Consider the following 14,100-nt stretch of genomic DNA (forward strand, 5'->3'; position numbering starts at 1 on the left):
CCACCCAAACAGCTCACTCTGCAAGACCTCTGAAGGTGCCCTGTGGTATCTGGCACCACAACATTTAGCCCTATCCTGTCAGGTGTGGAGCCACCGGGAATAAAACTTGTTGTTCCAGCCACAGTAGGCCTTCTGTCAGTTTGGCCCCCCATGGGATAGTCTTTGTTGCCTTTGGGCACCCAACACACTGTGGCCAGTGTGTGGTTTGTCCCTCCTCGGACCACTGTCGGTAAATACTCACCGCTGCTGACCAGAAGCAATTTTTGCCATTTCGGAGATGTTCTGACTGGGTACCAATTTACCAATACCAATTTGGTCTTTGTCAAAGTCGTTTCTGTCATTACATCTGACGAGAACTGACTGTTCAGTTACTGTCTATAATGCAGTTCAAACTTTGTGCCGCTGTTATGAGATAATCATTGGTTATTGCTTCATCTGTGAGTGGTTATAATGTTTTGGCTCACTTGTGTATGTCTCTGTAGTTATATTATTGTCACTGTATTTTATATTTACTTTTGATCATGGCTGTAAGCTGCTTAAATAGTGGAGCCCAGGGTATCAAGATCAGGACATGATAAAGTTTTTACAGTCAACATGGAAACATGCAGGGTGTTTCATATAGTCTTTAGATCAATAACTAAGCTGCTGTGTCCATAGATGAGAAACACTTTGCCAGCTAGCAATCTTATGTGAACTAGCCTAAAACTCCTTTCCCTACATCTTACCCTAGATCAGGGACCCTGCTCTGCGAGAGCTACCTTTTTACAGGCTTTAAAACCAACCTGAATCAGCCCCACCCGATTCAACTGATTACTGATTTTAGAAGCCTTTGATAGGCTGAATGTGTCTGGGTTTGTGTTGAAACCTGCAAAAAGGTACCGTAGCTCCCCAAAAGGACGGTTGGAGACCACTACCCTAAACACTAGCTAGTTAGCCATTAACCTAAATACAAGCCTACCCAGTCCCTGATGCTTATACCACATAGTATTGTTAAAGATTTTTGAATATTAACATTTCACAGTGAAACACTTTTTTTTTTTTTGTGCCCTTTTTAGTATATTGCTTTGATTTAATTCATATGTTGCAAAATTAAATGCATATGTTTCTGTAGATTTTAGAATATAGTTAATAAGTTGATACTTACTATAACCTTTTTTCTTTTTCTTCCTACTTCAAAATGTTCCAAATAAGCACCATACCACAAAAATATAATGATTCTCTATTCCAAAGTCACATGTCCTCAAGAATGTCAGGGTGAAAAATCTTGAATATGCTCCCGAATACTTGAAATAATTGTCCTGATGCCAAGGAGCCCCTGTATAATACATGTACTGTCCATGCAAACAAGCTCTCTGTATAGGCCTTTGTTTCTGTAGGCCAGAGCAGATCATGCTGAAAATGTGCTGCATTGATGCTCATTAAACAGTAGGCATGTATGGAGTCATACACCAGACATCTAATAATGGTGTGTGTGTGTGTGTGTGTGTGTGTGTGTGTGTGTGTGTGTGTGTGTGTGTGTGTGTGTGTGTGTGTGTGTGTGTGTGTGTGTGTGTGTGTCAACTGAGTGAGGGGGCCTGCTGTGTGAATTTTTCAGTTTGAGCCATGATTTTTATTTTAACCTAAAATGTCTGAAACTTCATTATGTAAAAGAAAGAGTCTTGACTTCTAAATTAAGGAAGCAGCCTCATAAGCCTAGATTATCTGTCCTCGGAGTTCTCTCACAATTAGTGATGGTAATCAGCGCTCTGCTCAACTTATTCATTTGATATACTGTAGTTGAGATTGTGTGCTTTACAGATAAAAAGAAAGTGACATTTCCACTTTACTGTGAGCAAGAGGGTTTAAATGGAATTTCCAGCACAGCCCAAGATACCAAAAAGCCAGTACAACTGATGTTGAATAAATGCAACCAAATCCTGAAATATTAAACAGTCATAAACAAAGACCAAATTCTACACAGTAAATATAATATCCAGAATATCTTATACTTCAGACATCCTCATGTCAAATCATCAAAGGCCCATAACCTGGCAAAGTGATTATGAATAGGTCATTTTATTTTCCATAATTAATAGCTTTTGTTTTCTAAATATCAAATAATGTAGTTTATAATGGAGATTTATTATTATTTTATTTTTTAAATTTGTAATTTTTATTTCATACCTTTTCTCCCAATTTGGTACTGCCAATTAACTCACCTTTTTGTAGCTTCCCCCAGCACTAGAAATGCTCCAGATACTAGGGGGGTAAGGACATCTTTTCTCTGATACATGCAAAGCCAGCCACCACCTCTTTTCCAACTACCGCCAATGTGGCATCATCAGGCAGTTGACACGCTCGGAGGAAAGCGCTGGGTGCCCAGCTCCACCACACCAGCTAACAGACCCTGGAGCCGGCCAACATCACATTATCTGATGAGGGGAGAGAGTGCCATCTACCCTGCCGTAGAGAACACGGCTAATTGTGCTCCCGTAGATTTCTGCTGCTGATGGCAAAGTGGCATGGCTTGGGATTTGAACTGGCGAACCCTAGTGGTGCAGCGTTAGACCACTAATCCGCTCAGAGCCCATTGTGATTTATTTTTTAAGAAAAATTGGAGAGAAGTGCCAAGTGTACAACCACCATAAAAACACAAATCTATATCAGGAAGTTACTAATTTTCATTGTGAAGACTTAACATGAGAAGAGGAAAGCGGTTGTAACTTCATTACAGTTTTGGATTATGTAAAGTGAAAGAGGTTCTGTAATGGCACTGACTGTCTTTATCTTTTGACTCTTTTCCAGGTGTTTGAGGAGGACTGGCCTTTGTGTCCAGACTCAGGCTGCCCATCTGAAACCATGCTGGAGGAGGAAGCTACTGGGGATCCGACTCCTCCAGCCCTGAACGGCCCTGCACTGCACTGTCACGAGCAGCTGGTCCTGGAGTGGGACCCCTCTGTGGATATTGGGGGCTCCATCTCCCACGACGACACAGACTCCTCCTACTTCAGTGCCAATGCAGGTGAGCTGTGTTAAATATTAATATTTATATTCATAAATTTATATTCATGAATTATTCTGTATAAAGAACACTTTATGTCGAATCACTGTTTATTACAAATACTTTGGGAAACTTTGGTGGTGTTTTTGTATTATATATAATATTATAGTATTTTTTTATTTTAATAGTTTATTATGATTATTATTAAGGAGTATGAAACAATGTAGTTAACCAACCATAAAATCTTTATGGTCCATGCAAAACATCCAAACCACTTAGTCCAAACTTTTTTTATTGGCCACGCTAGCTATTCAGGTTTTAATGTTATGAGAGAGAGATAGAGAGACTGTGCCTTGGGATTTACTAAAAATATGGTGTTTTGTGTTTTATTTAACTTCAGCGTTTACTACTTCTCAATTAAAATAATAAGAAAATGTGTCATTTGACCAAGGGTGCCCAAACTTTTGTCAGAGACTATGTGTCGAGTCTGCATAATCTTGTGTAACATATTGTAACATATTGTATATAATTAGCAGTAAATTAGAAATCTGTAAACTAACATAATTGACAACCCTTTTACAAACAAATTGGCAGTGAGATCCCATAATATCCTAACTAATGTCATCTTTATTGAAAATTATCATTTGTAAGGTTGTTGTGAAAGCTGTAAATAAATTTGTTCATTAAAATTCTGAATAATAATAATATATAAATAATAAGTTCATTATTTGATATATACATGTTTATTTATTTATTTACTTATTAATAATACATTATATATAGTACATGTTCTTATTGCATATTATTTTTATTATATATATATATATATATATATATATATATATATATAGTATGATTGTTAATAATTAATAACTTGTTTCTCATAACAAAACATTAAATATAACTTATACACCTTATACGATTGCTGTATAAAAAATATGTTAAACTAATATAATTTATTATTTTATAGTGCTGAATGGTGGTGCAGCCAATATCAAACATTAATTTACAAACTGGTTAATGGAACATGGTAGCATTAAACCCTTCCGTATTTTACTGGCAAGGGCAATATGTTTATTACCCATAATGCTCATTAGTGAGGGCAGTTCAAATGTCTTGTTTTGTCATTGTAATCGACTCCCTTAGCAGGCTAGTTATGTATTTCACAGGCCCGGTGCATGGTATAATCCTCTTTTCACGCATGTCCCCGTGCTGCGTATCAGTTTATAATTATCTAAACGAGAGGCAAATCTCCACTGACTCATCGAGGGCATTAAAGGTTATCTTTCTACCCCAGGTCTCTACAGTGCAGCGGAGCTGCTTACCAAAGATCCTCTGAGGAGGAGAGCTTACCTGAGTCCATCGGACTCACAAAAGGCCACAGCATGTGTCCAGCAGCCGGTGAGCGTCCCACACTTCCCTGCTACTGTCCCACAGCTGGGTCCAGCCAACTTCTATTTACATTGTGCACAGTGATGGTACAGTTAGTCAGGAATATTGAATAACTTAACAGTAATATATGTTGACATAATGTATGTGCATATATTTTCTTGGAAGCAACAAATGCAATTGAAATGCAAATCTGAAGGGAGGGGGAGCGTGCGTTTGAATTTTCATAATGAAATGTGTTCACAATGGTGTCTGCGTATGCACCCCTGTGCATCTGCTGTGTGTGTGCCTGTATACCATGTGTCTGGCAAATTTGTGGGTTTTTGTCTCTATACATGTGGGCACAAGCCAGAATGAGGGCTCACATGTGGCATGTGGGTGGACAATATGGTGACATTTCATTATTTTTATGATTTATATGCAGAAAAATGTGTTGTGATGCCATATAATAATATGTCAAATCTGTACTCCTGGAACACTAAACAACTGCATGAATCGTAAAGACACATTTAGACCAATTATAAAGAGCCTGGAAACTGTCAGTGTATTGTAAATGAGCAGCTGATTGGTCATTGGATGGCATGTTATGCATTCATCAAAACTTGTTTAAGTTCATTCATTTTTATAAATGTTTGATTTTTTCCTGGACATGTTTTATTTTCTCTAATCCAGGATACATTTCTAAATTCCTGTCCTGGATCTTGGGTTACTTCCACTTTAGAGGATGCTTCTACAGTTAAATTTGTGCACCTTTAAACAGCTTTAAGTTCCGTCTTCTCGCCTGCACAACTGTATGTTACATTTTACGTTAGATTTTAGAAGTGTTCTTGTGAACTCCTTCCCTCTCTCTCACTCACATACACGCGGTCATGGTCATGGTCCTACTTGAAGCCCTCTGGCTGCAACATCCTAACCACAGCGGATGCATGTGTTTTCCCAGTGTGGTGTTTTGTTTGGTTTTTTTAAACTCCAATTATTTTTGCTATATTACCCACACTATCCTTAAAGTAATATGTTCATGTTAACTATGCATCGCATAATTCTTTGAAAATACTCCTTATTCAGTACAATTTCTTAGTCTGCAAGTATAAACAGCTGTTAAACTGTCTAGTGACATGTCATCTATTTACTAATTGTTTTTATATGACTACGAATATTTTCTACCTTTTTTCCTACAAAATACCTTTTTTAAGATATATTTTCTTGCCAAAACACACAGGGACAAGTTTTTAATCATTGAAGCTATACATTTGTGCTGCAGTGCAAAGGCTTTGTTAGTATTATGAGCATGTTTTTATTACTGAAGTTAAAATGGCTGAATTTTGATTGTAGCCTCCTATATTTTTTGTTTTTCTTTTTTTTCACCCTTTTTTCCAGGTCACAGAGAGGAGCTTACAGGATGTGACTCCACCCCGGACCCCTTTGCCAGGTGAAACCGGGGCCTCCAATTGGTCATTGCAATAATGATGCCAGTGAAGGCACTGCTTATCACAGCTTAAGGCACAATCAGCATTAGACAGCTATGCGTTATGGACTGCCCTTATTATGGCTGTTTTTCCAATAGCCTTAATCCGGAAATCAAACCACATTGGTTCTTCATGGCACTCTGCATACTTCATGTGTTTATCAAACTTTTACATCACATTAGACTCCTGCAGTGTTCTTTAATACAATCTAACTTCTTCAGGGAGTTCCATATCACCAAAATGATGAATAGTCTAGGCTTAGCTGTTTATAGAACAGATTCAAAGCCACATTTGAGAAAAGCTTCTCATCAACTACTGTTTGTTTGCCCTGGCAGACACTGGCAGGCCGTGGTGTGGCGGGCTTTGGAAAACCTCCACTCCAGACCCGCGCTCGTCGGAGCCAGTCACCTTTGACCCGGAGCGCATCAGTGCCTGGCTGGGCCAGACACACCGGCTTTGCTCTAAAGCTGTCCAAACAGAGGACGCACTGCAGGTACTGTCCACACACTGGATCAGGACCTGCTTGTTTACACTTGTTTGTACATGGTTTTAACAGCACTTTAGTGCTGCATAGAGATGATGGTGATGAATAGAACATGACTGTGCTCAAAGCTATGTTCAGTAGTGTTTATTTGGGCGTTGTTAAATTGCATTAGTTCATTAACCCTTGAAGAAAGAAAAAAACATAATTCAGCTATCGGAATATCACAAGCATTAACTCTGCTGATAAGTGCAAAAACTAAATTTTTCAAATGAGCAACAACATAAAGTACAATACAAATAAACAAGTCCACGTACAACACTACTTGTTATTGGTGGCTTGTAGAGAATGGTGACCTCCATTGGTCTATTCAGGTGCCACATGGTTCTGTTTTCTTGCTTTTTTTTTTTTTTTTTTTTTTTTTTACTGTTTGCCAGAGAGGAGTTTCTAAAATGTATACACATGTAAATATAGTGTCATTTAAGATATTTAATTACTAAGTGAGTTCTGTAATAAGCGTTGAAAACTAGCATTTATTTGACGTCTTCTCTTTTTTTTGGCTACTTGTTAAACAGTGATGAAAATATGACACAAAATGTAAAGGCATTTTTTTCTGTCAAAACAAGACTGTACACACAACCACAGACGACTTCTACTTGAAACACAGTTGTGTTATCAGCTTAAAATCTATAACCTGCATCTTCAACAGGCTTTGTTGAGAATCGTCTCACTGAACTACATTGGTCTACATTGGTGTTGGCCGCTAAAGGGCTCCAATCAGAGAGCACAAAGTAATCATGTGGTTTTACTTGTTTACTGTATTGAAATGAAACTATCCAGTGCTGCTGTGAGAGTACTTTACATACAGGCATGCACATACACAGTGGTAGAATTCTACATGCAGGTAGGACAGATACAGTGAGAGCAATAGCATCTTCTGTAAAAAGTAAACAGAGAAAAGGGTACATACACATCAGAGCAGTATTTATGTAGTCTCATAATGAGCAGTCTAACCACTACCTGTTATGTGTTACCGCAACAAGAAGTCAATATATGTGGCTTGTTCATCAGCACAATAACAACACATTATTTATAGCTATACACAATGCTAATTATTTGAATAGCATTTGAAATATGAAGAATTCACAACAGACTTTCTGCACTGCAGTGTGCTTCTGTTAATCTTTTGTCTACATTTCTATCAGATGTGGCTAACAAAAACAAAACTTCCAGACTTTTGTCCAAGTTTTGTCGGTTATGCATTTATCTTCATTATTTATCATCCCTATAGCCTGTATTTTACACAGATTCTGTTTATGCTGGTCATTCCAGCGTCCTAAAGCTAATTCACTAGTATTTTCAGATCTTTTTAATCCATCATAATCATCATCATCATCATCTAACATATTACTCCACTATGGGTTTGCATGTTTAGATGTTTGTGTTAAATAGTTAATTTAGTGTCCATTCTGCAATGCATTCGTTAGTGCCTTAGTGAAGACTGCAGACGGGAGTAAATGTGCAGCGATTTCTCCTCAAATCACATTATAGTGAGGCATACATGCATAACATCATGTGAGCAGTGCTCGCTGCTTCATTACGTCCGCTGTACCACTCCTTCTTTTCGTTCTCCATTTTAATGCATGTCACAGTGACTCATCAGGGTCATGTTTACTACCTCAGCTTGCCTGTAAACACTTTCATATTTCATCTTGTAAAAAGCTCTTGAATTAGAATTGTCTCCGTGAGACAAAAAATTCATATTTTAGAGGCAACATGAAAGGAAATATTCAGGTGGAATATGAGTCATTTTTTTGCACTGCCTAATTAAGCCGTCTCAAACGAATCTACACCATCTTGACTAAAAAGCACTGCATTCGCTGGAGGGGAAGATGGGGTGTGTGTATGTGTGTGTTTTGGGGGAGGGTGTTCCTGGGAAAGAGAATTTGCTAGGCTGATGCAAAGGCCGATTGCCCACTCTAGACTTGGAAGAACCTCGGCGAGAGAGAAGCCATTTCCATTTCAAAGAGGCTCTCGTAATTTCTCAGCGCTGGCGGTTAATTGGCAGCTTTACAGGGCTGGAAAAGGGAGCTGCAGCACTAACTGGCTCTTTAATGGCTGCCGTAATTGTGGACGCAAACATAAAGCAACACACAGCGATAGGCCAAGAGCGACTGATGGGCATAAACAACAAAAAAAACTCCAGAAGAGGAAGGGTGTTACTGGAGGGCTGGCAGCTTATGCATTTATCCTATGAGACAAGAAGTGTGCGAGTATGAGAGTGAAAGAATCAAAGAAAGGGGGAAGAAAGACCTGAGCCCTCATTACGGTAATGGAAGAGGGCTCTGTTTGTTTAGCGTGACTCTTTTGTGGCATAGAGATGCTGTCACATGCAGTGAGTGCCATGTTGTCCAGCTCTGGGAATTCAGGGCCTGTGAGCATTTTCTTCTTTGTGTGCCTCCTCACAGCAGTGCTCCAGTTTTACTTCACCATCCGCCCAGGAACGGGAGGAGGAGGAGGTGGGGGGAGTTGAGTATCTAGAGAATGCACTCCCCAAGAGATCTCCGTGCCCAACACACACACAAAACATGTGCTCCACCCAGTCATGTGACCTTCAGCATCACTCCGGCAAGCTTCTCCACTCAAACCCACAGGTGGATTTCTTTGTCTCTCTCGCCCCACCCTTCATACAGGTTGTTTATTCTCCTCTGTCACTAAACTTTCTAATCTCATCCTTCCATCCTGCAACAGTGCTCTAGGTCATTCCAGACATAGACGCTAATGGCTTTTTAGCAGTCACCTGAATGTCTGGAATTAAAGGTGGCTAGTGGAGTGTGGCAGATTCCACTCCTTTCAGTTGTTGCCGTTGATTTTATGATGCGCTTCGCACCTCTAAAGGCCCTGCATATAATTATCCTCGTAATGTTTTCTGATTGCAAATTGCTCATAAACAGCAGAGTCCCTGTGGGGTTTCTTTGTTAATCTCCTGCCATTCTAATCTTGTCTCTCACTTTCACTAGTGTTTGAAGAGACTGTGCTCCAGTGATTCAGTGGAGGGCAGCAGCCGTGCTAAGACACACTGGTGAGAGAATGTCCAAGCACCTACTCTTCATTTACTGTGTTCCTCTTGCTCTTTATGCACTCCCCTTTTTCTTAAATTAGATTATTGATATGTGTGAGTGAGTGGTTGTCGATGGTGTCCTCACTGCACTGTCTTCATTGTATAGGTGGATGCAATGAGTTTATCACTACAACAAAATCTCAGATAACCATTTTCCGTTTCAAACTTTCAAGATAATCTCATACTGAAGTGTGGAGTCTTAAATAAGTGGCCACAAGTCCTCCTACAAATTGTAGAAAAAGGCACTTTTCAGATGCTCTTTACTGGGCTAAGAAAATGCAATGAGAATGATTTGACAAAGTGAAGTCATATGCTTTTCTTGGCCAATGAATTCAATTTGTCCGAAAAATCAGTTTAACTTTATTATGAAGTTAGGACATATATTGGTTTGAGCATGGCCATATCGTTACTTTCTTAAGTGACAAAAGTTCTTTAAGGACAGCATGACCGTGTAGATTATGAAAGATCTGGCTGCTCTGGAAGCTCATGTTTGGTCAGACATTGGCTACAAAAAAAAGTTATTAATAGGTGATCTAGTGATTTTAAAGAGTAAAGGTAAAGTAAAAAGGTAAAGGTGCACATATTTGTCACTGTACAGCGAAATGTGTCCTCCGCATTTAACCCATCTGGTAGTGAACACACACTCACACACACACGTGTTAGGGGCAGTGAGTACACACACACACCCAGAGCGGTGGGCAGCCAACTCCAGCGCCCGGGGAGCAGAGAGGGTAAAGGGCCTTGCTCAAGGGCCCAACAGTGGCAGCTTGCCGAGCCCGGGAATCGAACCCACAACCCTGTTATCGATATCCCGGCGCTCTAACCGCTGAGCCACCACTGCCCCATACATACCTGAACATACATACCTGAATCCCTCTTTTAAGAAATTAACTAATACACTTTATATACACATACACACACATGCTCTATGCATGAAATCAAGCTAATGTTAGCATTGAAGCATATGAGTCATTAAATCATTTCCGGCTCAGTTGCAGCTCAGATCAACTTGAGACCTAATGTTATGTGCTGACTAGGGGTGTAATGGTACATGCAGTTCATACAAAACCATTGCAGTACGGACATTAGTGTCGTGCAGAAAATTCACTGTGCATGGCAAGTCATGGTCAAGGCGTCCACACAGTGGATAAAGACTGATAAAGATTCTGGCTTTTTTAGATCTTATTTGGACTCCTGAAATCATGGTCGGTTGGTCGAGGACAGTGTGTCCTTTTAGTAAACTTGGTTGACTAAAATCAATGACCAAATTAAATGGCAACTAATTTAATTGGCGATATTATCAAAATTCAGCACATTCTCACGCTCACTAGTAACTGTTCAGGGTGCACAATTGGTGCAGATTAATCACAAAATTTTAATCATAACGGTGTTGTGTTAACAGTTTTAGTGCCACTGTCAATTTTTACAATTATAATTGCCTAAATCTGGATGCAGAGCTGCAGTGAAAACATGCAGACTGAGCAGCTGTCAGTCACATGACTGGAGCATGCAAATAAGACTGTTGCAGCTCAGAAACATTGTGCCACAAGAGCAGTAAGACAACATAATGATTGTGACCGCACATCTCAAGCAACATGGTGTGGGTGAAGAGCACAGTTATATCAGTGTGAGGCATGGGAGTCTTATAAGCCGTGTGGGCTGAGTGTTAAAAAGGAGAACTTATCAAGTAAGTCAACCTCACAACAGTCTGTGTTAAAACAAAGGAAGCAGAAATACTTTCAAACTGAAAGTCTCTCCCTTTTTTGTCTTTTTTGCTAACCTGAACGTTGATTAAAAAAAGATCTCTGCACTGCAGGCTGTACCGACTACCTTAAGGGGGACTAAACGATGCTAGGTAGAACAAAACTGGGGCTGCTGCTGTACTGAACCATGCAGTCCGAACTGAAACTTTTGTGTACTGTTACACTCCTAGTTACACTGTTACACTCCTGCAGTTTCTCATTATGTTGCATGAACCTTCGTCAGTTGAGAAGAAAAAGGGAGTCCGCTATGAGGCATGGTTTGGTTTTGACTGTATTTGTTGCTGACACAGTTTAGAGTCATTGGAATCCTCTTTTTTGGCTAATTTAGCTCTTTTTCACTGTACAGCACCCCTTGTGGTGAGGTGGCTTCTGCAGACCGACCCCAGAGGTCCTTCCATGTGATGGATGTGCTGAGAGCCCCAGCTGTGCTCTATATTCTGCTGGCCCTGCTACTGGTTGTGGTAATCTGGCCACACGCAGTGATTCAGGACAACCAGTGCCACCGCTCCAACACCCTGGAGCGCTCTTTCCACTTTGCCCTACGCTACGTCAACGGACCACCTCCAACCTGAAGGCAGCAGGGGTTGCTCTGTACCCCAAAAATGGTGACTGTTTTACCCATTTTCACCATACCTTGCAACTTGGGGAGATCGCAGTGGGCTTGATTAGAACGTCTAGGTCCATGGCACTTAACTCTCATTTTTAACTTCATGTCCTTATTGGTTGAGATTGGCATTTATGTTGTGGTATACTTTCCATGAACCTATTACGGAACATGTAAAAATGGATGAATAGAGATTTGAGGACGGGCCTTTTCCTTAGCCGAACAAACATTCCGTGCTAAAATGCCCTGTTTAGGTTTGTTAAAGCACCTTAAAGGATTCTGGGGTTTAATGTAATTGAAGAGTTGTATAGCATACACCTAAATCCACTAATGTCTGATTATTTATTAATATTTTTAAAAGTAAAATAATTGCAGTCTGTTCGAATATAGCCTATTGTGAACTGTTTGAGAGGCTTCCAGATCCTGAAAACTTGTAAGACTCCTTTTCATACTGTAACAAGAGAAACCGCCAACAAAAGCACTACCAGAATACAGCACCTACATAAAGCAGTGTATGTTTACTATGCTGTCAGTAAACTCCTTGGCTGTCCATGGCAGCATTTCAGCAATGCCTGACCAGTGCCAGAATATATATATTTTTTTTAAACAGAGTTTGTCACACCCAGTGTCATGCTGGCATATGCTGTAGGATGTCCCTGTTTTTGTCTGTCAGAGCTTTGGGGCCTTTTATGATGCACATATAGAATAAATACTCAGGAAAAGAGTTGCCATAGTATTTAATTCTCTGAACAACAGGCGTCCCCCTAATATCACTCAACAAACACTGTGTGAACTGGTTCTGTGACCCATTGTTTCATATGTGCATCATCTAAAGTATTCCTAAACTGTTTTCAAAGCAGGCAGATTTATAGATTTAGAAGGCTATGTGCGTAAGGTTGTGAGGTTGTTTAATTGGTCAGTTTTGTAGGAGTTTAGTTTATCAAGGTGTCAGAGAGCTTACCCATGCATTGCTTTAAAATATTTGATGTGTGTGTGTGTTCTGTATGTGTTAATATGTATGTGTTATATTGGTGCCTTAATACATCCAGTCATTTTATGTCTTTTTTGCAAAGAGTGCAAAAAGAACACACAAAAAACAAGCCTTTACTATGAAATAGACCTAATTCTCAGTTTAGCTTGCAAGCTAAAACCAGATTTAATTTTTCTTATTTGTTGCATTTTGTTTTTGTTTGTTGGTTGAATTTTTTTTTTTCATACTTTTTAAACCTGATTTAAATGCCACTTTGCCATCAGCGGCCAGAGTCTGAGAGAGCACAGTTAGCCATGCTCTGTCTGGGTGGGTAGATGGCACACTCTCCCTTCATTTGTCTTAAGGGATGTTGGCCGGCACAGGCGTCTGTTAACTGGTGTTTGAGCTGAGGGTGTCTGCTGCCATGTCTGCAGTAATTGAAGAAGAGGCGGTAGCTGGCTTTTCATGTCTCTGAGGAGGCAGGTGTTAAGTCCTTAACCTCCTAGTGTCCAAAGCTTTGCTAGTGCTAGGGAAAACTACGAACAGGTGGGTTAATTGGCAGAACCATATTGGTAGAAAAAGGGAAAAATTCAAGAAACTGATTTCAGTGTATTTGTGTTCAATAAGTTCTGAACATTGAAAATGATGCATGTGGTCCCAATGAGAACAAAAAAAAAGATCAGATACTTGTGTTTATACTTGAAGAAAAGGATGAGGACTGAAATCCGATTGGACTGGCTGCTTAAAGCCCTGTTAGTGTCTGTGTGTCTGTGAGTGTGGGGTATGTGTCATGGTACTATTCTTGAACCACATGATGAGGAATTACTTTATTGATATCATAAAGCAGTGTGAAAAATACAAGGGGTAAAAAAATCTAGAGATTCTCCTGTGTTTACAAAAAAAGTGTAGCAAAGCTTTAAAACGAGGATTTGTATGAAGGGCTGCTTTTGCACTGTTTTTATTACATTTCAAATAAAGTAAGTGAGTGAAAAACAAGTGGTTGGTTGTAGATGTTTTAACTTGTTTGGAATGCGAGTGGAGCGATGCGCCGTGTGATTCTCATTGTGTGTGTGTGTGTGTGTGTGTGTGTGTGTGTGTGTGTGTGTGTGTGTGTGTGTGTGTGTGTGTGTGTGTGTGTGTGTGTGTGTGGGGGGGGGGGGGGGGGGGTTGTGCGGTCAGTGTCCCTCTCTTTGTATCTGGGTTAGTGGATGAACTGAATGAGGGTTTTGTGCTGCTGCAGGAAAAAATGCCCAAGAACGTTTCAAATTCAATTAGCACACAAATGTTCTTATCTGGGAGAATTTGCAGACGGCCTTTCAACCCCAC

The 14,100-nt window shown here is 39.9% G+C and overlaps 1 protein-coding gene across 2 annotated transcripts in view; it reads left to right on the top strand.

The window, feature by feature from the left end:
* The window catches only part of LOC140565791 (uncharacterized), a 31,417-nt gene extending 17,647 nt beyond the window's left edge, over positions 1–13,770 (top strand). For both annotated transcript variants that reach the window (XM_072691894.1, XM_072691895.1), the window contains 7 exons: positions 2,785–3,001; positions 4,278–4,381; positions 5,747–5,798; positions 6,171–6,328; positions 8,785–8,970; positions 9,337–9,398; positions 11,547–13,770. In XM_072691894.1, the coding sequence (XP_072547995.1) occupies positions 2,785–3,001; positions 4,278–4,381; positions 5,747–5,798; positions 6,171–6,328; positions 8,785–8,970; positions 9,337–9,398; positions 11,547–11,772 (1,005 nt within the window). In that variant the 3' untranslated portion in view covers positions 11,773–13,770. The remainder of the gene's footprint in view (positions 1–2,784; positions 3,002–4,277; positions 4,382–5,746; positions 5,799–6,170; positions 6,329–8,784; positions 8,971–9,336; positions 9,399–11,546) is intronic.
* The last annotated feature ends 330 nt before the right edge of the window (positions 13,771–14,100 follow it).

Source organism: Salminus brasiliensis, chromosome 11 (assembly GCF_030463535.1).
Source record: "Salminus brasiliensis chromosome 11, fSalBra1.hap2, whole genome shotgun sequence".
Taxonomy (NCBI): domain Eukaryota; kingdom Metazoa; phylum Chordata; class Actinopteri; order Characiformes; family Bryconidae; genus Salminus; species Salminus brasiliensis.